We start from the raw sequence: 27,883 nt of genomic DNA, 5'->3' as shown, positions 1-27,883 counted from the left end.
TTGCCTAGCAGAGTCTGTAATATCTTATTTCTTTCATTAGCTGCTGAGAGAAGGAGCTACCAGCTCAAGGTAGGACAGCCTCTCACTTGTGAGGGCAAGTCTTTCTGGACGTTTCGGAAGAGAAAGTCACAGGAAGATGACCCAGGGTTATTTATTACCTTGGCACTGTGGGTTCATGCAAGTTTTATCTTGGAGAAGTGAACGGTCTGTGACAGAAAGCAGATCAGAGATGGCCTGGGGCTGGGGGCCTGGGAGCAGCCTTTGACTGAAACAAAGAGGTTTGTGTGGAATGGGAACATTCTAAAACTACAGGGAGGGGGTACTTGCACAACTTTATACACTTACTAAAACTTACTGAACATTTTCTTTATGCTATCCTCAGTAATGCTTTGTATTAAAAAGCAGGGGGAAAAAAGTGTGGGGTTCCTGAGTGGCTCAGTTGGTTAAGCAGCTGACTCTGGGTTTCCACTCAGGTCATGATCTAAGGGTTGTGGGATCGAAACCCGCAGCAGTCTCCACACTCAGTGGGGAATCTGGTTGTCCCTCTCCCTCTACTGCCTCCCCACCACTCACTCTCTCTTGCTCTTTCTCTCTTTCTCTAAATAAATTAATTAAATCTTTTTTTTTTTTTTTTTTTTTTTTTTAAAGAAATGTGAGGGGTGCCTAGGTGGCTCAGTTGGTTAAGCATATGACTTCAGCTCAGGTCTTGATCCCAGGGTCCTGGGATCGAGCCTCACACCAGGCTACCTGCTGGGCAGAAAGCCTGCTTCTTCCTCTCCCACTCCCCCTGCTTGTGTTCCTTCTCTTGCTGTGTCACTGTCAAATAAATAAATTAAATCTGAGAAAGAAAGAAAGGTAGGTAACATTTGTAAGAACAGAAATAAAAAACATTGAGCTGTAAATGAAAGATTCCCCCCCTTTACTGAGTGTTTGCCTTACTTAGTTAAAAAGCTTTATTCCCACCCCCCCCAAAAAAAAAGAAGAAGAAGAAGGGGCATCAAGTTCCAATAGCGTTCTAATCTGAAAGAAAGAAGTCTTAGCCTTGCAAGGTTTTGGGGAGGATCCAATCGATACTGGATGGAAAGGGTCATGGGGGGGAAAAAAAAACACAAAAAACACAATGCGCTGACTCAGCATGGTAACAGCTGCGGAGGGGCGAGGCATGGGAACACCCAATCCAGACCCGCCTTTTTTTAAGCAACCAGGAAAGACTAATCTCGCTATCTTCAGTCTTGCAAACTGACCAGGCTACTGCCAAATCTACTTAAAAGACCATCGACCCTGACTGTAGGGTCTGGGTTGGGTTCAGAGGCTTATTAGCTTAGACAAATCTGCCTTCTCTCTGTGGGTCTAATTTTTCCCATTCCTAAAGCCGGAATGTAATTCCTGCTGGCAGCACACAGGGTGGGAGCTCGGTGCAGGGGGTAAGTGACTTGTGGAGCCTCACTTTCCCTATCTGCAAACTGGGGAGATAGTAAAACTTTGCGAGTGGGTCTGGCCCCTCCCCTCCTGGCAATGCCAGCCCACTCCTTTGAGGAAACTCTTCTGCCTCCTCCCAGTGGTTCTCTTGGGGCTGCATGGTTAGTAACCTCAATGCCCGCCCGTGGGCCGCCTGGGATGAGGTTGAGCCAACCGCAGACCCTTGGAAGAACCTGAGGCCAACCTGCAATGAAATCTGGGCAGTACTGATGGTCTGAAAGTCCCGGGGTTCATACATGTTCTTCCAAACGTATGAGCTAATAAATCTTGTTTGCTTAAAAGCAACAACCGACCCCCCGTGCCCCAAGACAAAAACCAAAACCAAAAACAAATCCCTTTCTCCCCAGTTTGCTCAAGGCTGGCAATCCAGGGAAAGGGGGTCTATCGCGGGGCAACCATCTCTGACTTTGTTGTCTTAAGTTTCTCACTCTAACTCTGTGCAGAGAAACTTACACAGCAATCCCATGTTTTAAAACCAAGCTGGAGTCCAAAGGGAGGATTAATTATCAACATCAAGTTAGGAAGGGTCATTATGGGGCCACTGCTCAGGTTTTAATTCTTTGTTTAAACAAACAAAACAAATGGGCTTTAACTGAAACGGGAGAGTCCTAGTTGCCAAGAAAAGAAATTCTCACATTCTAGAGTGCTGAACTCTTGAAATGGGAGAACAAAGCTGGTAACAGGATCTCCTTTCCAGTATCTTCTGGAAGGGAGGACCAAGGACCTCCAAGCCCTGCACCGCTTCTATGGGTATATTGAGCTGACCGTCTTCACTTGCCCTTGTTTTTTCGGTCCAAAGCTACGACTCTCTGGTGGTGGGAGAGAACTTGAATGTTGCTGGATGCTCTTGGGCTCTCTGAGGCTCCCTTCTTTGGGTACCCAGAGTTATTTCTACTAAGTTTGGGTAGCTAGGCAATAGGCCCAAAGAGAACTATCAGGAAGAACGAAGGTGTAAAAACGATTACAAGAAAGACAGCAAGTTGTATGTATGGGGTTATTAGATGACGAAACCTGCTTTGGCCCTGGCTGGCTGTCCCTCTGTCAGGTGCTTTTAGGGTGTGCTCAGAAAATGTGCCAGGTTGGCATCAGACCTAGGGCTTGTTTTCAACGCCCAGGAAGTAGAACCCTGGGCAAAACAGGCTTAGAGCCTTGGGAACTCAACCATGAAGTGCTTGGCTTCTCAAGGCAAGCACCAGGGCAAGGAGGGAGGACCCAGAAAGTACTTGTGTTTAAGAACTATTCAGGGAGGGAAGGATTTTATTTTTCATTTGTGTAAGTCTTCTAAACAATTTGAATTATTTACCAGAACCATGTGGTTATAACAAATAGAGATAGGCTTACAATTATGAACCATGAAAAAAATCAGTTATTTTCCTTTTCTCACCTAATTTTTGTCAGATCAGACTCTTAGGTTTGGAGGAGGTCAGAAGAAAAAGTCATCTCACACAGAGAGAGGCAGAGTTTTCTGTGAGAAACCTTTCTTCCCTCTTTGTCTTATGCGTCGTCTGGTGGTTGACCATGCCTTGCCAGAGTGGCCAATGAGATCAGGCAATTAGCTCAATGAGAATCCTGGATTGGGATTTGACCACAATGGGAGTAAGAACTCAGGCCCTACATGGGCTGGGCTGGGGGACACTGAATGGCCCAGGTGGTCATAACTCTGTTGATCAATCTGTCACTTGAGTTGGGGAGGAAAAATGGATGGGACAGTATATTGTGAGGGAAGGGTCCTGGCCTGTGGTGGTCTTTAGGAAAGGGTATGAAGTCTGATGAGCCATGAGGTCATCTCACCAGTAAGGACATGTACATGGATATGCACTCAGAAGCTGGTCTAGTGTGTGGCCTGGGCAGGATGGCCCAGCAGCAGTGGAGAGCTGGTGGGGTCATGTACATCAAAGCATTGGCAGGAGCCCTGCTCCACACCACAGATCCTCCTCCCACCGGAAACCACAGTTTTGCCTGGGACATCACCCTGCACAGCTGTTCCATCCCTCATCACACAAGGCCCTGATGTGGGGCTGAGTTCCGAATTACCCAATGTGGAACACCATTGTGACCCTTAAAAGAGAAGGAATCTTTGGGTCAATTTGTATAAATATCGGTTAAATCTTAATCTCAGTGTTACTTGTTTCAGCAAAGCAAAACCCAGTCTCAGGTGGCTCTGTTGGGTGGAATAAGGTTGTCTAATTGTCCACATTTTTTTTTACAGTCTCAGAATGATGTTCCGTGGACATTCTCTTTCCCCATCCCTTCTCACAGGATTTCCTGGCATCAGCCATTGTCTTACTTCTGATTTGTCATTTGTCCCTTTTTTTCTATTGCAAGTACACAGTGTCATTGTGGGTGTTGGAGGAGATCCTGGGCCCCAAGTCTCTGCTTGTTCTTCCAACAGTGGTCCTGATCTTGGTACAGATGGTAAGGACAGTGCCTTAAATGGACTGTGCCCTGCCCTAAACACATCAACCTCCTATTTATTTACACAGAACACCGATTTCTTCAAAGTTGTAACCATTGTCCACAACTGGCAAGCTTACAAAAATGTCACACATCAAGAGAGGAGCAAGATGGCAAAGGAGTAGGGGACCTAAATATCTTAGGTTCCCAGAAATTCGGCTAGATATCAAACCATTCTGAACACCCACAAACTCAAAAGGAGATCGGAGAAGAAGAGCAGTAATTCTAGGAACAGAAAAGTGACCATTTTCTGGAAGGATGTGCAGAGAAGTGAATCCAAGGCAATATACTGGAAGAGAGACCACAGGGGTGGGGCCGGCTCCCAGCAAGCAGTAGGGCAGTGGAGCACAAAATTGGAACTTTATAAGTCTGCTCCACTGAGGGACATCAGTTCAGAGACTAAGCGGTGGCGTTGGAGGTTGGGGGGTTGGAGCCCTCGGGGGGACAGTGTTGTGAATTGTGTAAGACTGATGATTCACAGACCTGTACCCCGAAGCAAATATAATTACATTATATGTTCATGAAAAATAAAAAGAAGAGAGTTCAGATAGTAATGTCTTTGATACCAGCCATAGAAAAATTTTTATAGATGTATCTCCTGGGGCAAGAAAAAACAAAAGCAAAACTAAATTACTGTGATTACACCAACATCAAAGCTTCTGCATGGTGAAGGAAATCATCAACAAAACAAAAGGCAACCTGTTGAATGACAGAAGACACTTGCAAATGATATATCTGGTAAGGGGTTAATATCCTAAATATATAAAGAATTTATATAAGCCAATACCAAAAACCCAATAATCTGATTAATAAATGGCCAGAGGACCTGAATAGACATTTTTCTAAAGGAGAAATATAAATGGACAACAGACATGTGAAAAGATGCTCAGTATTGTTAATTATCAGAAAAATGCAAATCAGAACCATAATAAGATATGACTTTACACCGGGCAGAATGCCCAGAATCAAAAAGGCAAGAAATAACAAGTTGAGGATGTAGAGAGAAAGGAACCCTGGTGCACTTCGGTGGGAATGCACACTGGTGCAGCCAATGTGGGAAACAGTGTGAAGGTTCCTCAGAATGTTAAAAACAGAACTACCCTATAGTCCAGTTATTCCACTACTGGGTACTTACCCAAAGAAAGTGAAAACACTAATCAAAAAGATATATGCACCTGAAGGAGCAGGAGGCTGGCTGAGGACACAGCAAAAGCTGGCGCCTTGCACCCCCCCTTCACCCGCTCCCCTCCATAGGTGTAGCATCCCTCAGGCACCCCTGACTGCCATAAAACAATAAACGACCCTTGCTGATTGGCTTTGACTCACGTCTCTGGTGGTCTTTTAAGGTGGGGGTAATATTCAATTGGCATTTCACACCCTTAGGCTTATCACAGCATTAGTTATAATAGCTAAGATGTGGAACAACCCAAGTGTCCATCAATAGAAGAATGGATAAAGAAGATGTGATATATATACACACTGGAATATTACTCAGCCATAAAAAAAGAATGCAATCTTGCCATTTGCAACAAGGGTGGAGCTAGAGAGTATAATGCTAAGTGAAATAAGTATGTCAGAGAAAGACAAATGTTATGATTTCACTCATATGCTAGAGTTTAAGAAACAAAATAAAGGAACAAAGAAAAAAAGAGAAACAAAGAAAAACCCCAGACTCTTAAATACAGAGAACAAACTGGTGGTTGCCAGAGGGGAGGCAGGTGGGGGATGGGCAAAATAGATAAAGGGGCTTGGGTACCCTTGCATGATGAGCACTGAGTAATATTCAGAATTGCCGAATCATTATATCCTACACCTGAAAATAATATAACACTATGTTAATTATATTTCAAAAATAAATAAATGGGAAATAGCATGTCAAGTAAACAAAAATCCCCAAAGAAGAGGAAAGAAAATTAATATATATCAATATTTATCAAATGTATAACTAGGCTTCAAGAATTGTCCCAAATATATATGACATACAATATATAATATATATTATATAATTACATCAAATGTAATTATATATAACTTAATATTCAAAAGTACCACATTAGGGACACCTGGGTGGCTCAGTGGGTTAAAGGCTCTGCCTTTGGCTCAGGTCATGATCCTTTGGTCCTGGGATCGAGCCCCACATCGGGCTCTCTGCTCCACAGGGAGCCTGCTTCTCTCGCTCTGCCTGCCTCTCTGCCTACTTGTGATCTCTGTCTGTCAAATAAATAAATAAATAAAATCTTTTTTTTTTTTACAGTACCACATAATAGAAATATTAAACTGTTACGATTTTAGACAGTTGAAATAGCCAGAAACAGTCAAGAATGCTAGTCAAGGGGTGGCTCAGTGATTAAGCGGCTGCCTCTGGTTTGGGTCACGGTCCCAGGGTCCTGGGATCAAGCCCCGCAAAGTGCTCCCTGCTCAGCTGGAAGCCTGCTTCTTCCTCTACTACTCCCTCTGCTTGTGTTTCCTCTCTTGCTATCTCTTTCTCTGTCAAATAAATAAATAAAAATCTTTCTTAAAAAAAGAATGCTAGTCAATAAATTCAATAAACTCCTCCTAGATACCACATTTCTCTGGTCTAGAAGCGTATATTCTTTTCGGCTTCTTAAGAGAGAAAAGCCTTATTTTTTTCTTTTTTTTCAATTTTAATTTTTAATTTTTGAAAAATTTTTAAAGATTTATCCATTTGAGAGAGAGAGAGAGCATGCACAAGCCTGTGCGGAGCCCCATGGGGGAGAAGGGTGGATCCCACAACCCTGAGATTAGGATGTGACCAAAAACCAAGAGTCAGATGCTCAACCAACTGAGCCACCCAGGCACGGGAGAGAAGAGACTTCTTAAAAGAGACTTTGCCTAAGAGATACCTTAAAAGAAAGTTCAACTTTTCCAAGCCCTTTGTTTACATTAATAATAAAAATAATTTTATAACATTTTACAATTAAAAAAAAAAGTCACACGACAGAATGGTTTTGTATTGCATTTAATTGGTGTTTGTTCTTTCATGGTTGTATGGTTTTGTTCTTTTCAGACACTTGACTCCTAGATTCTACAATTCACTACACTGGGCAGCCCGTACTGATGCTGTGACCCGACGGATCGTCGCTGTTGACCAGGATAGGACCTGCTGCCATTAGAAGTGCAGAACGCTTCTGACCACTTCCACATAGTGGCTATCTGGGGGTGGCTTCCTCTGACTCCCAGGTTGCAGGAACTTCTTAATCGTAGGGATGTTGCTGATTCTTATTTTAAATGCCTGAGATGAGAACGAGTAAAGTCAGAGCCTTAATAGCAGTCATAACCTTAAACAGAACTTTGTCATGGGAGTGTCTAGACTGTCAGCTTTTGGAGCCCAGTCTGTTGAATCTGACTTAATCCCTCAACACCTAGTTGCTAGGTGTTCCCAGGAAAGGTAATACAATGGCTAGTGTGTTTAGTGTGAATTAAATTATCTTCTTAAGGGCGCCTGGGTGGCTCAGTTGGTTAAGCGACTGCCTTCAGTTCAGGTCATGATCCCAGAGTCCTGGGATCAAGTTCCCCATCAGGCTCCCTGCTCCATAGGGAGTCTGCTTCTCCCTCTGACCTTCTCCCCTCTCATGCTCTCTCTCAAATAAGTGTAAGTAAATAAATAAAATAAACTATCTTCTTAAAATCTCACTGTCACAAGTAGATGGCACAAATTAAAAATTCTAAAAAATTAATATTCTTTGACCTATCGATTCCTGTTCTAGGAATTTATTATAAAGGTGAGCAAAGAAATCATGTTAAGAATGTTAGCAGAGTGGGGTGCTTGGGTGGCACAGTCATAAGTGTCTGCCTTTGGCTCAGGTCATGATCCCAGGGTCCTGGGATCAAGCCCTGCATTGGGCTCCCTGCTAAGTGGGAAGTCTACTTCTCCCTCATCCACTCCCCCTGCTTATATTCCTTCTCTCTCAATCTGTGTCAAATAAGTAAACAAAATCTTTTTTTAAAAAGTTAACAGAATGAAAAATTGAAAATAGTCTATCTTTCCAAGAAAAGAAAACTGGTCATATAAACTATGGTAAGTCCCCACAAGGTATATAAGCAGGTAATTTAAAATGATACTGTATATAAAAAGAAAGAGGAAGGTCCCTGTATTGACAGAAAAAAAACTCTAGAATGCATGGTTTACTTTAAGGAAAGAAAGAAAAAATAAAAAGTCCCCGGCAGAACAAAATATATTTGCTACTTTGTGTAAGAGAAAGCTAGGGGTGGGGGTGAGAGAAAAATAGATATTCATATTTGCTGTATCTGCATAAATAGGAACACTGGGAAGGTACACAGGAAACTAATAAAAATGATTATGGGGCAGGAAGGTGAGAGGGTAGTGGTGGGAATGAGTTTTCTCAATTTATGCCCTTTTTATATAGTTCTGATTATTCAAAAAGATGGGACTCTATTGTCTCATGAAAATAAAATAAAATGATATTGTAGAGGAATATTTGCTGACATGTCAAAATATTCATAATAATTTTTTTAAATGTTAAAAGCGGACCACAAAACAATATTTAGTATGATCTTTTTGGGGGGAAAAATGTAAAATAAGAGGGCAAAGAATCTAATCCAGTAGTAGCATTAGGCTAGTTAGGTCCCGTCTTTTTTTGTTTCATATAAATGCCTAGTGTAGAAACCTGAAATTCCATTTCACTGGAAGTAAGGAAAAAAAAAATACTATTCTTAAACCAAAAAACCTATGGTCCTCTCTTAGATAAAAGGTTTCTAAGGAACTGGAACAGAGGCTTGCTCAGGTCTGGCAGTGGCAGGATTGAGAGACGGAGGTCTAAGGATGGGCGACGCAGCAGAGACAGGCAGTGACACCCAGGCAGAAGCTCTGACCAGTGGAGGGACATGGTGGGATGTCCTCAACATTGGGGGTACTAAAGGGAGGCAGAGTTGTCCGGTGGGTGCTGGGGAGGGAAACAACGAAGGAAGACTTGTCAGCCTTGCTTTATCAAAAAAAAATGTTTAAGGCATGAAAAAAAAAAAAAAAGAAAAAAAGCAAGCAAGCATTCAATGTTTATGCTAGAAGCCAACATAACCTATCTCTCTCCCAACATAAGGGTTTATTTCCTAATGATCCTGTAGGGTGAGCAGGAGAAAATTGCCAAGATGAATAAAATAATGATTTTTAACAAGTCTTCTTTTGAAATTGACCTGGAGATGCATTTCTTTTCTTTTTCTTTCTTTCTTTCTTTCTTTCTTTTTTTTTTTTTTTTTTTTTTTTTTTTTTTTTTTTTTTTTTTTTTTGAGATGCATTTCATTTTAGCTTTCGTTTCTATTCACTATTTCCTGGGCTTCGTGTGCAAGTGAATACCCTACCTTTAGCAGCGGGAATTCAGAAAGTACAGAAGCATCGAGCTCTTCCACCATTAAAATCGCTTCTAACAGTTGTATGTCTGCCCAACTGAATTTGTTGCCAACAAGAAAATCCTCTCCATGGTCTTTCAAAATCTAAGCAAAGAGAAATAACAAAGAATATCAAATAAAAGTAAAGACTATTTTGCCTGGCTATGCACTTACAAAAGCAGGGAATCTTCTGTACAGATCAAATTTACTAAAGAATCTTTTTCTTGATAATCTCCAAGACTGCTTGGAAAGGATCAGATGAAAGCAAGTCTTAAACACTCATAAACATTGCTGTAAATTGGCACAGTCTTGTTGGGAATCTGTCAGTGATTATCAAGGTATTTGGGGTAGTGAAGGGCATGAAGGGAGCTCTCTCTTACACGCCTACAGATGATTAAGTAAAACTATACCCACCAGTATAGGGAGACACAAACGTCATAATTAGTTAGAATCAGGCTGCTACACCACAGTAGAAAATTGTATCAGAAAGCCCATTTAACATTTCAGCTCAAAGAATGATACTGATTTTTCAAATGGAAGGTGTTTCAACAACACTGTACATTGCTCCTGAATAAAGAGGAACTGGATCGTCCAGGACTTTGAAGCACCGGCAGAACTCTTCATTATAGACTAATCAGTAGTAAATCATTCTTTCCCAAGACTAAGACTGAGGAGAAATCCTACAGACTTCTGTCTGGCAAGCACAGACTTCTGTCTGGCAAGCCTTAATTGATAGAGCCCTCTGCTAACAAATCTTTCTTACCATGTCCCATGCTGTCCTTTAAGTTTGGAACCTTACCAGTTGTATTTCGAGAACATTCGTAATTAGGATTCACTCCAAAATGACTTCGGGAAAGTTGTAAATTTAAAAGATCTTGTCTTTTGCTTGAGGCATGATCAGCCTCCAGTATAAAAGGTAAAGAAACATCTGACACGGTGAATTTAAGGTGTTGGTGCCCTAGGCTGCTGATGGCTTATTTTTAAAAATCGGAACAGAAAAGCTGTGTCCTTTCATTGCATCTGATTTATTTTCATTCTGTCTTGTCAGAGGTTCCACATAACTACGTCCTTTTGTTTTGCAACCCTTTATTAAAGTTTTGGTCCGAGTGCAGTAAAGCACCATCATAGCTTGTCCTTTGAGATCTTCACTGCTGAACTATTCTTCTCAGCAACAGGAAATAAGCCCTGCATCCTTACACGCCGGGAAGCAGCAGTGGGAACTTGCTGTGCCCCAAATCTAACTCTCAGTTCCCATCTCTCTCTGGAACAGGGCGGTAGGGTACTGGAGGCCGCTCCAGGACGTCAGCCCCGCCCCCTGTTCCCCGCCCTCCCCCCCCCGCCACGCCCCCACACCCGCAGGATCTGCGCGCGCAGCCGTCGCCGACAGGAATCCAGTCTCTCGCGAGAGCACCTAGGCGTCTGGCCCCGCTGGGCTGGGTCCTCGCCCGGCCGCAAACCGGGTCCCTGCCGCCTACCTTCTCGAAGACGGGGAAGTAACGAGTTTTCGCTCTCTTCACGACCAAAGCAAGACTCTCCTCTTTTTCCGCGGGGGGTTTGAACGCAGCCACCGCGATCATTAGCATGAGGTCCAGGGTGCCATCCGTGTACATGTTGATCCTGACAAAACAGCGCGTGACCGGTGTTCGCACTGGGAACCTTATGAGGATGGGGGTTTGCTACTTCGCCTCTGCGATGGCGGAAATGGATATAGGGACAAAAGACTTGTCGCACCCCTTCCCGTAAGATTCCGTGCTCAGGAATGATTTCTGGACCCAGAGCCCTCCGAGGGACCCGAGGATACGAGGGTCTCTGGAAATGCTTACTGCATGAAGGGATGTGTGGAAAAAATTAACGAGTGCCTCCAAGCGGAAGTCTGCCGTAAATAGATAAATACGTTATTATGGTTTTAAAAACCCAACCGGATGAAGTTTACCGGAAGTCCGAGACTATTGGTACCAGAACCTTTTCACTTCTTTAGGGAAAATATATAATTTAGCAGGTCCTCCCCTGACCTGGCAACTGAGAAAGAAAAGTGCGCTTTCCTACTCAGGTCGGACAGACACCTGGATTTCATTCTCTAAAATGTTCCTTTCACTGACAAACACAGAAAAGGTTAAAAACAACAACAACAATAACCAAGAATGGTAGATACATTACCATGGATTATTGGCCTATTGGCGGAGTTATGCTTGAGCAAGTTTCCTCTACAACCAGTGTGCAAACATTAAGGGTTGTGTGTCTGTGTGTCCCTCCTATACGCTAATTGCCCAACAAATTTGGTTCAGTGGTCATCTTTGTCTTTTGCTTTATAACATATATAAAAAGCATAATTTACTTTATTGTCCCATCTGAATTACAAATCATTTTTCTTACAGGTTAGATTGTTACCTAGCCGGTCACTTTAATTATAAAAAACAAACAAACAAAAAAAAAACAATGAACATATTGCATCAAAACGATGAGAAACAGATTGCTTTTGTATATTAGTACTGGTTTACAGTGTTCTAAAAGGATTCTTTTCACACCCTGTTTGAAATTGCTTCTCTTACCATGTATTTTGGAGATTGCAAGTTAGATGACCGTTTTCTGGGATGATCTCATTCATGACTTGCTTTGACTAAAGGAATGAGGTGGAATTGAGCAGTTCTGAATTTAAGAGGCCTCGTGTGCTTTCAGTCTCTCTCCTAGAACCCTCCCTAGCTGCCCCAAGAACAAGCTACCTGTGGGAGGATGAGAGACATAGGGCCCACTTGCCCCTGGATTGATACTCAGCACTCCAAACCAGAGCCTCCTGGCTGACTACTGGAGGACCACAGGTCACATGACTGAGTCCAGCCAAGAGGAGTCAAGCCTGGCCCAGGTATGCCAACACCCACAAGATACAGTAATAAATACATGCTGATTTAAGTCACTGAGTTTCAAGGTGACATGCTATACAGCATTATTTGTAGTAATAGACCACTGATACAATGCTCAATGTTTGTTTGCCCTGTCAGTCATTTCCACCTTCATGCTGTAGAGTTTACCAGATCATCTTATAAGACATATTTTGTTAGGAGTGGGGAGAGAATATGAGAATGTTGAATGCACACCACCATGAGTAGTGAAAGGAAACGCTGGAGTACTTACTCTGTTATGCACAAGACATTTGGGTATAGCAAGAGCATCTCCCTGTTGTTTCCCTTGCCATCTCCCCCCAGTCTAGACTGAAAGGCAACACTGTAACTGGGTCTCAGCCGGTGTAGGACTACAGAGCTTAGATAAGAATCAGGTACAGGGACATCTGGGTGGCTCAGTGAGTTAAGCCTCTGCCTTAGGCTCAGGTCATGATCCCAGGGTCCTAGGATCGAGCCCCACATCATGCTCTCTGCTCGGCAGGGAGCCGGCTTCCCTCTCTCTCTCTGCCTGCCTCTCTGCCTACTTGTGATCTCTCTCTGTCAAGTAAATAAATAAAATATTAAAAAAAAAAAAAAAAGTCAAGTACAGCTGTGAATGCTATGCTACCTGACTGTCTCCTTCAGGTCTTTTCCATACAAGTCGTACTTGGCGGCAAGGTAGCTGAGGATGGCTCTGGTCTGCGTGAGCACCATTCCATCAATTTCAACCATAGGCACTTGGCCGAAAAGCAGTCGTCCATCTGTGGATTGAGCAAAGCGAGGTTAGGAAACTCTCCTTCCATGGTTCTGGTAAGCCTGCAGGAGGGTCTCTTTAATTTTGTTGAATGATTTGGTTTTCATCCAAAGTGGTGAGCTAAAGACCCCAGCTGTTGAGGAAATGCCTATCATTTGCTTTATTGAAAATCTGAGATTTGCTTCATGGTTTCATGCATTTTTGTTTGTTGGTTAATCATGATTGTTTAAGATGCTGTACATTTACTATGACTGTTATAGTGTAAGTGCTTCTGGGTGTATGAGAATCATCTCACCGTGGTGGGTTGTTAAAAATACTCACCCCACTCCCCAGATATTCTGATTCAGGAGTGGAGGATGGGGGCCTGAATTCCTTGGAAAGCATAACGGGTATTACTCCAGGCCTATGTGGCAGCAGGACGGATGCAACAGTAGGAACCCAGGCAGACCAGGTCCAAATGCCAGCTTTAGCCCTCCCCAACCATGCGACTTTAAGCGAATGACCTAACTGAGCTTGAGTTTCCTTTGCTCTAAAATGGTAATCATATCTATTTAGCAGGATTTTTTAAAGGATGAAACGAGATAAGTAAAACAATACTGTCAATAATTAGTGTTCAGTGAAGTTAAATTTTCTTCTTTGTGAGTGACCGCCTATATAAGTAATGCATTTAAAGATGCACTATAAATAGTGCTCTTTGCATAGGGTCTTGAAGAAATAAATGGCCTTTAAATTTCCTTTGCCACCCCTATGTTGCTGAGAATAAGGAACTTATTCCTTATTCTTATCCAGAATAGGAACCAGACTTCATTAGTGCATTGGCAAAGGCCAGAATTAATTTCCCCACCTTCCAATACTGTTGCCACTTGACTTAATGAGAACCAGTAGAGGAACTTTCCAGAGAGCCAGTGTCTCTGTCTAGTTGATGACTTCAGGCAAGTCTCTGTCTTCCCTGAGCCTATTTTCTGATCTGCCCATTGTAGAGTTTCCTTGAGCAAGAATAAGATCATGCCTGTGGCCGTGCTTTGGAAATATTGGTACTATTAATAATGCAGAGATTGTAAAATCTCCATTTCCTAAAGGCAGTTCTACATTTGTCCAACATTGAATGAGCATCTAAACTGGGCTCTGTGCTACGGCTTGTTAGTGAGGCAGAGGTCCATTAGATATGACATGCTTCTCAGAACTGATGATCTTCTTCAGAAGCTTTTTTAAAATTCTCGTATCAAGAGTATAGGAAAGGATCTTTGAGACCATTTAGCTCACTCATGCAGTAGACTATGGCACTATGAAGGCCAAGGGGGCAAACATGACTTGCTCGAACTCACAACAGAAATGGGCCACCTGAGCTTCAGCCAACAGTCCCTCTCTGTCGCCTCTTCACTAATAATAATGCCCAGGAGAGTGTCTCAATCACCCGAACAGCATCACAGACTCAGGGAGGGATGGAGGATTTCACAGGCTGTTAGGGAAGAGTTCTTGCCAGAATCATCATGGAAGATGATTATTGTCTTTATTTATTGTCTCTATTTATTGTCGTTTTCATGGAAGAGTTTCTGGAGATGCCTTTCATTTACTTATTCAATACATATGTACTTAATCCCTACTACATACTAGGAACTGGCCTCATTTGGGGTAGAGTAGGGCAGAAACAAAGAGAATGGGGAACTTCAGGGATAATCCAGACAATAAATTCCTGGGCAAGAATTGGGTAAAGGAGGGGCGCCTGGGTGGCTCAGTGGGTTGGGCCACTGCCTTCGGCTCGGGTCATGATCTCAGGGTCCTGGGATCGAGTCCTGCATCGGGCTCTCTGCTCAGCAGGGAGCCTGCTTCCCTCTCTCCCTCTCTCTGCCTGCCTCTCCATCTACTTGTGATTTCTCTCTGTCAAATAAATAAATAAAATCTAAAAAAAAAAAAAAAAAAAGAATTGGGTAAAGGGCTAGCCAGCCTTCCCCATTTAGCGAGATCTACTGGTGTGCTTTATCTGTGACCACAGAGATTATCTTTATTTTATGGTAAGGAGATAAGATGTGGAGAAGTTAAAGGTCTTCTGCAAAGTCATACAGTTTGTAAATGGCAGGTCTGCTTATTACTAGTTGAATGTTTCTGAAAAAAAAAAATGTGTCAATTTCATGACTGTTTATCAGCAATGGTGAGAATATCCATGTTTCCTTAGGCAAGGAAAGTAACATTGTGGCTGTTAGATGGTTAAGAAGCACTACAAAAGTCAGAATGCCTGGGTGGCTCAGTGTGTTAAAGCCTATACCTTTGGCTCAGGTCATGATCTCAGGGTCCTGGGATTGAGCCCCACATTGGGTTCTCTGCTCAGCGGGGAGCCTGCTTCCCCCTTATCTTCTCTCTGCCTACTTGTGATCTCTATCTATCCAATAAATAAATAAAATCTTTTTTTTTTTTTAAAAAAAGCACTATGAAAGTATTTGTATTTTTTCTTGGTGTGAGAAACTTTTCTAGGGAATTATAAGGATGAAAGAGGACTTCTTCCAAATTTAACCAAATTTCGGTCTTTTCAATAATCTTAGTTCTACTATTATGATGTGATAAGATGGTGTCTGATAATCTGTTGAAACCACTAAGAAAGAATGGATGTGAGCCATGAGAACTAGAGAGTATCTTAGCTCAAATTCCCCTTCCCTTTTTCTCTCTCCCTTCCAATCTGCTGGATCATTATTTAAGAATTCTTAAAGTATTCTTTAGTGGGGTGGAGAGTACTGAGCAAATTAGCTGAGTCAAACCCATGCTACCATCTCTAACTGAGATCCAGGTCAGAGTCTACTTCATAAGCTTTTATGACAGCTAACGACACAATGCAGATGATAAATTTAGCCCTGGGGACAGGGACAGGGTGAGCACTGGTTCAGTGCGAGCAGTCCTTTTTCTATAGTTGTCACTCCAGAGTTCTGTGTTCTGTATTGAAAAGAATATTTCCAGAAACAAATGTTTATTTTTCCCAGTAAGAAAACATTGACTAAGTCTAGGCTCACCTTTCAGCAACTTCTCATATTGTTCTGTTGTTTCAATAAATTCTTCTTCAAACTAGATAGAGGATAGAAACTTGGTTATAACTTTAATGTCCTGGGGTGTGGGGGGGGGTGGGATATGTTCACAGTATAAAGTACCCAATGACTTTCAGAATGAAAATTTTAAAAGGAACCACAAAGTTGTCAATTTCCACACAGCTGAAAATTCCATCAGTGTGTATGTAGATTACTTTATATGGGCATGGGACTGGCACCCCTTTTGGACTTTGCCTACTTATAGGATCTCCTCAGTCCCATTAATATTTTCCCCTTTCTTCAACTTAGCTCTTTTTTCTTTCCAAATTACTGTCTTTTTCATCAACTTCCCTCAATGATTTCCCTTTTTCCATTCCTCGCTTTCTTTTCTTTTCTCTCTTGTGTGTCATTATCCCTCTCAGGTCAAATTAAATTTCTCTTTGATCCTCATATATTCAATGAAAAGGGGTCTGAAGATTATTACTCAGGTGGGTGTCATTATTTATTGATGGAATCCCTAAAACTCCTGTGGGAAAGAGTGATTTTTTTGGTCCCCTAAAGTTGAGATGGGGTTAGGATAAAGTGAACAAAACAAAGAAGGTCATGTATGGGTCCTTGTCTTAAAGAATGGCATTCAAATGGGGAAAAAGAAGTTCACACCTGTCTGAAACCAAACAATTCCAAGGAATTTGTGAAAATCTATGGAAAAGTCAATGGTTAGGGAATTCAGAATTAAGGAAAGATCCCAGTGGGGCAGACCTTTCGGAGAAGGGCTCAAGAAGAAACCAGACTGCATTTGGGCCTAAGGTTGAAACCTTAGGCAGCCAGGGGTGGAGTAAGACTGAGGTGTCAGGCCAGAGCCAGAACCACAGGAAATCAGTTGGTTCCTGTAAAGACTCCTCTCTCTCCTCTGTCTTATGAATCACCATGACCTCTTGGGCCTCTATCAAGCTTCCAGAACATCTCCCTAGGCTTCTACCCTCCCATCCTTGGTTAAACAGAAGACTGTGATTCCTCTCTCACCTCTTACAAAGAAAGGTATGTGGAAAGGGAAAGAGTGGATCTATCTTGATGGTACCATCCTAAATTTTGAAGGGGGAAGAGGACCACTCCAGTCCACCCAAATTACCCTTTCTTTTCCCAGTCAGGAACCAACCTCCACTCCAGCTGCAGCCAACAGCCAGCGGATCGACTCCATCCTGCCCCTGCCACAGAAGTAGAAGAGCTTGGGTTTGGTTGCCATGACTCTGGGCTTGGGGTTTTCTGAAGGGCAAAACAAGAAAAATAAGAAAAGCAAGAGAAAAATGATCACGGAAGCAGGATGGTTGTTACCTCTGGTGAGGAGAACAAGGGGTGTGATTTGGGAGGGACATAGGGGAGGAGTCTGGAGTGCTATTAATATTCTGTTTCTTCAACAAAATTAACAACCAGTCTTTATAACTAGTCTTTAAACTGTACATAAAATACACTCTCCTGTATGTATGCTCTATCTCACAATTTAAGAAGAAAGAAAGCACAAACGATACATACCAAGGTATTGAGGTATTCCATAGATTTGAGAGTCTCTGGTGTTTTGAGATAGGATCCAGGAGTTATTATGATGGTTTTGTGAATGACCTTGCAAAAAGAAAATCTTATCTAACAGTGTCAGGGAGCTGGGCTGGTTAGGACTGAAACGTTCCATGGGAGTTGGGCATGCTTTTGTCTCTGTTGCAAGACTTTTCTGAGTGTTGGGGGAGACAAAGACAAAGGCAGGCCTAGTCAGGACCAGGATTCTAGTCGACCCAGGCACCAGGGAGCTAGGCAGACTTAGGCCCAGTTCAGTACCTCTGTCTGCCTGCATGTCCTCATCTGCAACTGGGAAGGATGGCACTAGGTGACCCACAACCTTTTAAAGAAGAGGATAGGGATAATGGGAGCATGCCTGATCTGCACTTTCCACCTAGCTGTGGCAAGGGCCACCAGTGGTTATGATGTTAGTGACCCCTGCCTGTCTCACAGGATTACTGAACATGCTTTGAGAATACCAAAAGCTCTATACCAACTTAGAGGACTACTGGGTCTCCCTTTCTCACATTTGCCACTCTGGCCCCATAGGCAACAATGCATGCTTCAAGGAAATGGCAAGAAAGCCAAGCTTCTGGCACAGGTGGTGCATGGGGTGGTGTGGCTGGGAGGGTGCACCCTTGGGATGACGCATGGCTCTTGGAGAGACTGACCTTAGCTCTCTAACGCAGCACTCACTGTGGTCCTTTGCCTACTAAGTGCCAGACTGCCAAGTATCCTGCCCTAGCTGGGATTCTGCTTGAGGATGCTGCCTGTGCTAACAAAATTCACCAAAAAATTAGAAATCAGCTTGGTAGGGGCACCTGGGCGGCTCAGGTCATGATCCCTGGGGTCCTGGGATCGAGTCCCGCATTGCACTCCCTAATCAGCAGGAAGCCTACTTCTCCCTCTCCCACTCCCCCTGCTTGTGTTCCCTCTCTTGCTGTGTCTCTGTCAAATAAATAAATAAAATCTTAAAAAAATTTTTTTTTTAAAAATCAGCTCGGTAGCTCGGTTGATAATGAAAACTTTGACTGTAAAATACCCACAATCATGACAGCAAAGGCACTCGGGTTCACAAAATCTTAAAAGTATCTTGAAGCAATGCTACCCACAACCACCCTATTTTCTTATATGCTGCATTTACAGTTTAACTCTTAGAAAAATTGAATTCCTTTCCTCCTTTTTTTTTTTTTTTTTAATATGGAACACGTCACAAACATGTGCGTCATCTTTGCCTGGAGCTGTGGTCATCTCTGTGTTTTTCCAGTTATAGTGTATGTGCTACCAGAGCCATGCTAATTCCTTTCTTGCGGTGGTCTTGTCATGTTCTGGGCACTGCTTCTGTTGGGTTGCTGTCAGGAGTCCTTCCTTTTAATTTGCATCTTTAGCTACTGAGTGTTGAAAGTTACAGGAGATTCCTAAAGACCCACTACTTTATTGTCTTGGGAGACACAGTGATTAAAAAGGCACCCAAATTCCCCAATTAGAGAAATATGTTTGAGTGTAGTAACACACTGCTAACACACGTTAGAATGAACCTTGCAACAAAATTAATGATGAGAGGGAGAAGAGAAATGGTGGCTTCGTGTTAAACTCTCCCTGGTGAAAAAACTCTTGAATTCTCTGGTCACCTCCAGGGTCCTAAGTAGGATGGTTAAGGAGCAAACATAAGCAAGACAAACACACAGACAAACAACTACAAATATCCAACAGCAGCAAACTCTGGGTGATTGGCAAATGATTCAAACCCTCCTTCTGAGAACCCCTTCCAGGTCTCACCCATCCTGCTGCCTTCAGACAAAAATAAAGCGATACTGGTGAAGTTAAATATCACCACCTGTCTAGAGGAGCTCCTTCTCTCCACTCTCTGCTTAGCACACAGAGCTCCAACCAGTCTGACCCCTCTCCACCTGCTCTGAGAGATGGGGATGAGGCTGTGAATCCAGCCAGGGCTGGTCTCAGGTTAATTTCTGTTGTTCTGTGTTCCTGAAACGTTCCAACAGTCCAAATTCTGTTTGAAATAAATCTTTTTTTTTTTTTAAGATTTTATTTATTTATTTGACAGAGATTACAAGTAGGCAGAGAGGCAGGCAGAGAGACAGAGGAAGCAGGCTCCCTGCAGAGCAGAGAGCCCGATGCGGGGCTCGATCCCAGGACCCTGGGATCATGACCTGAGCCGAAGGCAGAGGCTTTATTTAACCCACTGAGACACCCAGGCGCGCCTGTTTGAAATAAATCTTACGGTGGAAGAATATGGGACATATGAACACCTGCAAACACCTTTTTTATAGTAATTCTATCCTGCTCCCCCAGTTAGCCAGAGCTGAACATTATCCTTTGGTGTAAACCATGAATTCAGAAAAGGTCTTATCTGGTAGCCTCCAGAATGCAATGAATGGTCACTTAAATGCAGGCCGAATAGTCTTTCTTCTGACTCTTCTCTTAGTCATTTGAAACATACAGAGATTAAAATCCTAGCCTCAGATTGCCCACAAGAGACAGTTAACGTAATATGACTACTGAGTGTCCTAACACTCAGGCTGTCTGGAGGCTCTAGACATCGTATTTATTTCAGAGACCCAGTGAAGTCTCTCAGATGAGAGGCAGCAAAATGTAGTCCGAAAATGATCAAGAGAGGGCAAGCTTCTTGCTGGCATGGCAGGAGCAACACTCAAGAGATGTGAGCCCTTCGAGGTGCTGGAATGAAACAGCGGGAGCTGGCGACATCAGGTAGATGGGAGGCTGAGTACCAGGAGTGGAAGGTGGTGTGTTCCTTTGGGAGGGACGTTTTCACCGGGTGAGAAGGGAAAGTTGTGCTCCTTTGGGTCTATAACCAATAATGTGGATTAATAGCCACTCTGGGTTCACTAAGAGAATGAACATTGAGAAAGCTGAGGTCTCGGATGTGAATCTAGTCCCATTTATTCACAGCCCCTCTACCAGGCACGATACCCAACTATGTCCAGTCCTTAAATGAAAATGGTGAGTGTGTGTTACTATCCCCATCTTTCAAAGGCAGGGGGGCTCTGGGCTTTATAGAGTCGTGAGTCCTCACTAATGTTGTACAACCTTTTCCCACCTCTGTGAGCCTCGGTCTCCTAATCCTTAGAATGCATATGGTGGTTGCACTACTGATGTCAGTGGGCTATTGTGAGGGCTGAGGACTAAATAAAGTAATGGACAAAACACATATCACAATGGAAATATTCATTCCTTTCATGAGAAATAAAGGGAACAAAGAAGAGTGTTTTCTGGATTTCATCCAGAATGCAGACACTCTGCGAACATAGCTGCTGAAAGATCCAGAACCCAAGGTGTTGAGCTCACCATAAACAAGTCTGGTTTTTGTGCAGCTAATATTGACCAACAGGTATGTTCTGAATTAAACCTAGTTCACCAGCTAGGCTTCCTGCCAAGGGCTTATTACATTGGAAATTGAAAGGCATCTCTTGGGGCTTGCAAACATCCCCCAAAAGCAGCTTCACCTGAGATGAGCCTTGGGATGCCCGCCCCACCCCCCAACCCAGAGCTCCGGAGGCCCGTGTCTAAGGCAGCAATGATGTCATCGCATACTTTGGATGGTCACAGTGTGGGCCTTGGTTTTTAAAAAAACATGCCCCAAATCTTTCAGAAAATGTGGGGATGCCTGGGTGGCTAGTCGGTGAGGCAATCCGATCTTGGTTTTGGCTCAGGTCATAATTTCAGGGTCGTGAGATCAGGCCCCCCGTTTGGGCTCCATGCTCAGCGTGGAGTCTACCTGAGGATTCTCTCCCTCTTCCCCCCAAAATAAATAACATTTTTTTTTTTTTTAAAAAAGAAGAAAGAAAAGAAAATGTGGAAGAACTCATATCTGAGTTTGCCCTGGGTACCAATAAAAGCCAAGACCTAAGCTGAAATTTAAGCTCCATTTATCCCTTGGGCAAGTTGGTTGGGCAAGTTCCATTCCTCCCTTGGCCTCAGTTTCCTCATTTGTGCAGTAAGACTAATTGTTCCTAATTCATGTGGGTCATTACGAGGTGGAAATAAGGTCATGTGTGCAAACCGCTAAGCACCGTAAGGACTCAAATAATGATACACACACACACACACAGACATGCAAACATATGTACACACACATCCATGTCTCCAGATGGCAGCAACATTCATGTGAGAGAAAAGCAGTGAAATTTGCTTCTGAAAGGAAGGGAAGTCATTCTCTAGGACTGTGATTTCGGACCAGCAGCACTGGCTTCCCCAGGATGTTGACAGTGAACTTAGAATTGCAGACTCTAAGTCCCTGGGGCAGAGTGACTGAATCAGAGCCTACATTTTTCTCAAGAGCCCTGGACAACTGACTTGTATATTAAAATGAAGTTTGAGGGGCACCTGGGTGGCTCAGTGGGTTAAACCCTCTGCCTTCGGCTCAGGTCATGATCCCAGGGTCCTAGGATTGAGCTGAGAGCCCGCTTTCCCCTCTCTCGCTATGTATGCCTGCTTCTCTGCCTGCTTGTGATCTCTCTGTTAAACAAATAAATAAAATCTTTAAAAATAATAATAATAAAATAAAATGAAGTTTGAGAAGCCAGGTCTGGAGTGAAAACCCAGTAAAATTGCATCAGGGGCTCAGTGTGTGGCTGTGGGTCATTCTTCTCAGGGACAGTTGTGCAGGTATAAATTGCAGAAAAGGATGCCTGAAAAATAGGGTGAGCACATGGTGAAGTGTTGGAATTGTGTGTAGCTAAGAAGAAGAAGGGCAGAAGAAATTGGGGTGATTATGAGTGAATTTCCCATGTTATATCATTTTTGTTGACCTCCTTTGAGATGTAAGGCCTTCTTCAAACCCCAAGTTGAACCAAGTTAACAGGTGTGTAGCTTCTTTCCAATCCTGGAGCGGGTCTGGAAGAAATGTCAGGTGCCTGAACTATAAACATGGAAGTGGGTTCAGAATCTGGTAACCTCCTTCATTTCTTCCCATTTCAACAGTCTTTCTGATCTTATCTCTCTTCCCTTGTCTTCATTCTTTGCCCTATGCGCCTAACTGCAGAACAAACACATTGGGAAAGCAGCCAGTCTTTTGGGGGCGAAACTCTACTGCCATTCTGGAAAGCTGGGGTGAAACAGCACACGTTTTTATCAACTATTTGAACAGTCAGGCAAAAGGTAGGATTTTATTGAATTTTCTGGATGACGAACATTTTAAGAGGTTCATTTAAGAGGCTTCCAGTTTTAGCAGATGCTCTGGGCCAGAATATAAGATGTCAATTCTAAATCTATTATTAATAGAAATAGCTATAACATTTACTTTGGCTTCTCCAGTGGATCAGAATGGGCTATCTTCATTACAACCAGCAGATCAAAATGTGTTACTTAGCCAAACAACAACAACAACAACAACAACAACTAAAAACAAAAAAAAAAAACACAACAAAACAAAACAAAAAACCAAAAACACACCTCTCCCAGGTAGCCCTGTATTCCCCACAAAACTTAAACTTGCTAGACTGGAGATATGTAGCATCAATTTAGCCCTAAGTACGTAATGTTTCAGACAAAGAGTATGTTTAAGTTCGGAAAATAGCAATATTAACAGCATCACCGAGACTTTCAGTAGAGTTTCAAAGTATAGCTAAATAGAGCCTTCAAGTTACAGTCCAATTATAATGGCCTGGAATTACTTCTATTTTCCTAACATGACCTATTAGCAAAATCAGACATGTTATCAAAAGATAAGCCTCCTATATGGAACTAGCTCTTCCGAATACCAGCTCAAGCACTTACCTGGCTTTTTTTTTTTTTTTTTTTTTTTTTATTTAGTACTTGACAGAGAAAGAGAGAGAGGAGTAGCAGGCAGAACGAGAGGGAGAAACAGGCTCCCTGCTGAGTAAGGAGCTTGAATGGGGCTTGATCCCAGGACGCTGGGATCATGACCTGAGTCAAAGGCAGTTGCTTAACCCACTGAACCACCTAGGCGCCCCACCTGACATTTTTAATACACAAATAGCCAAAGGAGAGGGGTGCCTGGGTGGCTCAGTGGGTTAAGCCGCTGCCTTCGGCTCAGGTCATGATCTCAGGGTCCTGGGATGGAGTCCCGCATCGGGCTCTCTGCTCAGCAGGGAGCCTGCTTCCTCCTCTCTCTCTGCCTGCCTCTCTGCCTACTTGTGATCTCTCTCTCTGTCAAATAAATAAATAAATAAACCTTTAAAAAAAAAAAAAAAAACAAATAGCCGAAGATTTCTGGGTTGAGTGAGGTTTGAGTCACTTCTGTCACAGGACGATTAGGGCGGTAGCTCTAGGCCCGTGTTGCTGGCATGCTAAGTAATTTCTCCAAAAAGCCCAATATTTGAATTTCAGAAACTATATTTCCTTTCCGTTAGGGTCTAAAGGATTGAGTCACATTTCCAAAACTCACGAGAGATCGACGTCTACACCCAACCTTGTAAACTGAAATGAAAAATAGACCTGAGCTACGAAAGAGACGTTCACCTGCCAGGTGATTGAGGCTGCTGGGAGAATAAGCGCAGTGGACCACCACCTGCCGCACCGCTGTTTAATCCGCTGTTTGTCCTTGATTAGGACAAGTCCTAGGAAAATTATTTCAGGGCTTGACTAGAGGCCCCTCTGCTTTTCAACTTAGCATAGACCCACAGGGATACAGGACCTCAGAGGAAGGCCCCCTCGTCAAGTTATTTGAATTATATCCTCCAAGCATATGCAGACACCTAAGAAGGAGATTTGACCTTTCTGTGAGGCACTGCCTGTGTTCTCTTCAACTTATACAGAAATATCAGATTTGGGGGCACCTGGGTGGCTCAGTCGGTTAAATGTCTGCCTTCAGCTCAGGTCATGATCCCAGGGTCCTGAGATCAAGCCCTGCATCGGGCTCCCTGCTCCGTGGAGAGCCTGCTTCTCCCTCTTCCTCTGCCCTTTTGCCCTGCTCTTTTTCTCTCTTTCTCAAATAAATAAATTCTTTAAAAAAAAAAAAATATGAGATTTGTCTGAGGAAGAAAAAAAAATCTAATGGCTCAAAAGCTTCAATTCTGGTAAGTGGGTTATTTCCATCAATCAACTGAAACACCACTTGACTCTTACATATTTTTAAAATTCCATTTCACGTGTGGTACGGGGGTCTGGTGGCATTTTATTTTATTTTATTTTATTTTTAAAGATTTTATTTATTTATTTGACAGAGAGAAATCACAAGTAGATGGAGAGGCAGGCAGAGAGAGAGAGAGGGAAGCAGGCTCCCTGCTGAGCAGAGAGCCCAATGCGGGGCTCGATCCCAGGACCCTGAGATCATGACCTGAGCCGAAGGCAGCGGCTTAACCCACTGAGCCACCCAGGCGCCCTCTGGTGGCATTTTAATGTCATACACAGGCAATGAAAAACTTTAAAAGGCCTTATCTAAATATACATTTGCCATCTCATTTTCATGTACCCATCTACTCTGCATAAAAATATGTTCCTTTTGATATAAGCAAGTTTAAAATAATAGGCACTAAATTAGTCACAAAGTTAGAATAATTGCTGACTGTAAGCTGCAAAACTGGCCACAGAATATAACTATCTAGTCACAGCCAAGAAGAGTGTGTAAGAAATCCACCACTAACCTTTTCTCTTCCCGGCTCTCCTCTCAGGGTGCCTCCTGGAGATCAAGAGAGGGTTTATAACTCTTTCCCATTAAATGCCCCACCCACGCAAGGGATTAGCCAATGGAGCACTCCAGTTTGTACACACCTCTGGGGTTTCACTTTATATCTGTTATTTGTGGATCTGAGAGCATACCAAGTTGCCCAAGTAAGAAGAAGGACTTCACTGGCTTCCTGCACCAATATTTAATGAGCACCACTCTGTGCCAGGCACTATTTTAGGCCCCCGGTCTAAAATGGTGGATGTGACAGCCCCAATTCCTGCCCCGGTGCTCACATTCTAGTTGGAGAAGACCGGCAGCATCAATATATGAACAAACCGATGTCGTGTGTTAAAAATAACAGTAGTGACAGACGATGATAGCTGATGAATGTGACATCTGTAACAGAAATGTTACAAGGGGCTGGAAGGAGGAATCAGGAAGACTCTGTTGTAAGATACCTGCACTACCCATCAGGTATCTTTTTAATTTTTTTTAAAGATTTTATTTATTTATTTGACAGACAGAGATCACAAGTAAGCAGAGAGGCAGGCAGAGAGAAAGGTAAGCAGGGTCCTTGCTGAGCAGAGAGCCTGATGCGGGGCTCCATCTTAGGACTCTGAGATCATGACCTGAGCCAAAGACAGAGGCTTAACCCCCCCCCCCCCGAGCCACCACGGTATCCCCCACCCCCAATCAGGTATCTTATTTGGAAGTGGAAGACTTTCTGAGCGGCTGGTAGCGGGTCTCAGATTCATTAAGTGCGGCCCCTCTCCTGTTTAGACACCACACAGCCCCTTGATGTGCTGTTCCACACTTTTAACCGCTGATCTACTTATTGGGACTCTAGTTGGTGAACCTCCTGGTTCCTCTGCCTGGGTTCAGCCCTGAACCCTCTCGCACACTGTTGTTTTTAAGGATCAACGATTTCTCCTGCCTGACCACTTACTCTATGACCAGAGGCTGGTGGCTCAGGAAAATGAGGGTGGGTGCCGTGGGCTGAGACTAAAGGGCAGGGGTCTGGACTAAAAGGGGACGGGAGCAAGACTGGGGTAATGCCACCTGAGGCAAGATGGGGGAGGAGGGAGACCTGTTTTTAGTATGGGAAGGGCCCAGCACCATTTAAGGTCATGTACCTGTGGGCAGGAAAGACAGGGGCCTGCCTCTTCACGTGACAGCACTGCCTGCTCTGTTTATTGCCTCTAATTCTCTCAGTGAAAAACCAACATTCCTGGCTGGTTGTTTCCTCAGAGACAGCCTTGAGCACCCCCTGGTGTTTAAGAGAAGTACAACCCAATGATTACAAAAAGGCTTGGAGTCCACGTATTGCCAGGCAATGGCACTCCCTCGTAAAACCACACCAAAATCATAGTATAAAATAGTGTAAAATTGCTGCCATCCCACACAACTCCATTATACAGACCCCTGGGTGTTATCAAGTCAATGTATGGTTCCTATGCATAAATTAATCAACACATAAGTATAAAGTGTTTCTCTTCCTTAAAGGCCACCCTCACTCCTAACACCAGCTCCAAGCTGAGGGGTGCCCAAACACCAGCCTGAGCTTCCACAGTCCACTAGAACTCTCAGATCACACTGAAAGCTGTTCTACTCACAGCTGTGGTTTACTACAGGGGGAGGACACAGATGAAAATCGGCCAAGGGTAGAGATGCCCAGGGCAGAATCCAGGAGAGTTCTACATGTGGAGCTTCCAGACGTGCTGTCTCCACGGAGTTGTGGACGGCACTGACACCATGACAACCATGTGTGACAATGGGGGTACTGTCAACCAGGGAAGCCCACCGGAGCCTTGAGTCTGGACTTCTGGGGAGTACTCTGTCACGTGGGCATAACTGATGGCCCATCTAGCTGATTGGACTCCAGCCCCTCCAGAGAGGAGCTGACACCACATGACCCAAAGACCCTACCCTACGCTGCTTTGTGGTGCAGCTCAAAGCCCTCGTCCTAAATCGTAGGTTATTATCCGGCTGACTCAAAGCCTCAAGGCAAAAGGGGGCTCCCATCGGGCAGGACAGTCCAAGGGCTTAGAGATCAATTCCCAGAAGCGAAGGCCAGACTACCTTTGGCCAGGGTAATCCCATACTATGCACACTCCCACTTTCTTGTTTTTGGCTTGGGCTCTCAGGAGCCTGGCAGGAGCCCGGGCCTCTCCCTCAGAAGCAGCAGCCTGGGCCATCACAGCTCCTCAGGCTTGCTTGGCACTGCACCTGCCCTCAGTCATGGCTTGTCCCACAATTTTAAGTACCATGGTGATGACAGAAGCCCCCACTGTGAACGTGGGAACACAAACAACCACCTGGATGCCTGCCCTTGCTTTTTCTCGAATAAAATGCTGAGATATTTGCATTGATGGGGACAGGCATCAGTGAGTGCTTCACGACTGGAGTTGGCTTTTCACCTCTGGCCAAAAATCCCTCCTGCAGGGAGGAATGAGTGTGCCCTCTCTGAGACTCTCATCAAACACTGGCTTCTCCTCGGCTTTTTTATTTTCCTGAAATACCAGAGATGCGAAAAGCAGCAATTCTTCCTTTTCCAAAATTACTCTGGCTGGGTACACATCTCTCTCACCTACTGTGTGCTGAACTGTTCTAGAGCAGGGGCTCTGTTCTGGGGTTCTGCCTCCTGGTACCCTACTTGGCACATAGGAAGTGCTCAATTAATATTTAAGACCTAAATCAATACATGTTCAAAGCAATATTAAGAAACTGTACTTTCAGTTCTGAAATGGAAAAAAATTAGCAGCCTATAAATAGCCATTTAGGTAGTAAG

General features: G+C 43.6%; 1 protein-coding gene and 1 long non-coding RNA gene across 3 annotated transcripts; one reads left to right on the top strand and one right to left on the bottom strand.

The window, feature by feature from the left end:
• The first annotated feature begins 187 nt into the window (after positions 1-187).
• LOC132017971 (uncharacterized) lies at positions 188-7,127 on the top strand. The gene is made up of 3 exons (XR_009404431.1): positions 188-278; positions 3,805-3,894; positions 6,962-7,127. It is a non-coding gene; the product is annotated as an uncharacterized LOC132017971 (long non-coding RNA).
• On the bottom strand, positions 6,898-25,168 carry LOC132017970 (glutathione S-transferase A4-like). 2 transcript variants are annotated; one of them, XM_059400246.1, is made up of 7 exons: positions 25,073-25,168; positions 17,095-17,201; positions 15,927-15,978; positions 12,802-12,934; positions 10,773-10,914; positions 9,271-9,402; positions 6,898-7,186 (listed from the first exon to the last, which is right to left on the bottom strand). In XM_059400246.1, exons 2-7 carry the CDS (start codon positions 17,179-17,181, stop codon positions 7,064-7,066), a joined length of 669 nt encoding a protein of 222 aa, XP_059256229.1. In that variant the 5' UTR covers positions 17,182-17,201; positions 25,073-25,168; the 3' UTR covers positions 6,898-7,063. The 2 variants fall into 2 exon arrangements, with proteins under 2 accessions (XP_059256229.1, XP_059256228.1); XM_059400245.1 differs by lacking the exon at positions 25,073-25,168 and adding an exon at positions 17,469-17,637.
• Positions 25,169-27,883: the final 2,715 nt, after the last annotated feature.

This window comes from Mustela nigripes, chromosome 5, assembly GCF_022355385.1.
Source record: "Mustela nigripes isolate SB6536 chromosome 5, MUSNIG.SB6536, whole genome shotgun sequence".
Taxonomy (NCBI): domain Eukaryota; kingdom Metazoa; phylum Chordata; class Mammalia; order Carnivora; family Mustelidae; genus Mustela; species Mustela nigripes.
Note: the sequence above shows the minus strand (reverse complement) of the source record. Positions and strands in the feature narration are given on the sequence as shown.

What these genes read in the sequence shown, in the direction of transcription:
- LOC132017970 (XM_059400245.1), bottom strand. Translation starts at nt 17,622, where the DNA reads ATGGAACGTTTCAGTCCTAACCAGCCCAGCTCCCTGACACTGTTAGAT. An exon ending in GACCTGAAGGAGACAGTCAG is followed by an intron (nt 10,915 to 12,801) that starts GTAGCATAGCAT and finishes CTGTTTTGTCAG; the next exon opens with GATCAACATGTACACGGATG. An exon ending in ACTTCCCCGTCTTCGAGAAG is followed by an intron (nt 9,403 to 10,772) that starts GTAGGCGGCAGG and finishes CTCTTTGCTTAG; the next exon opens with ATTTTGAAAGACCATGGAGA.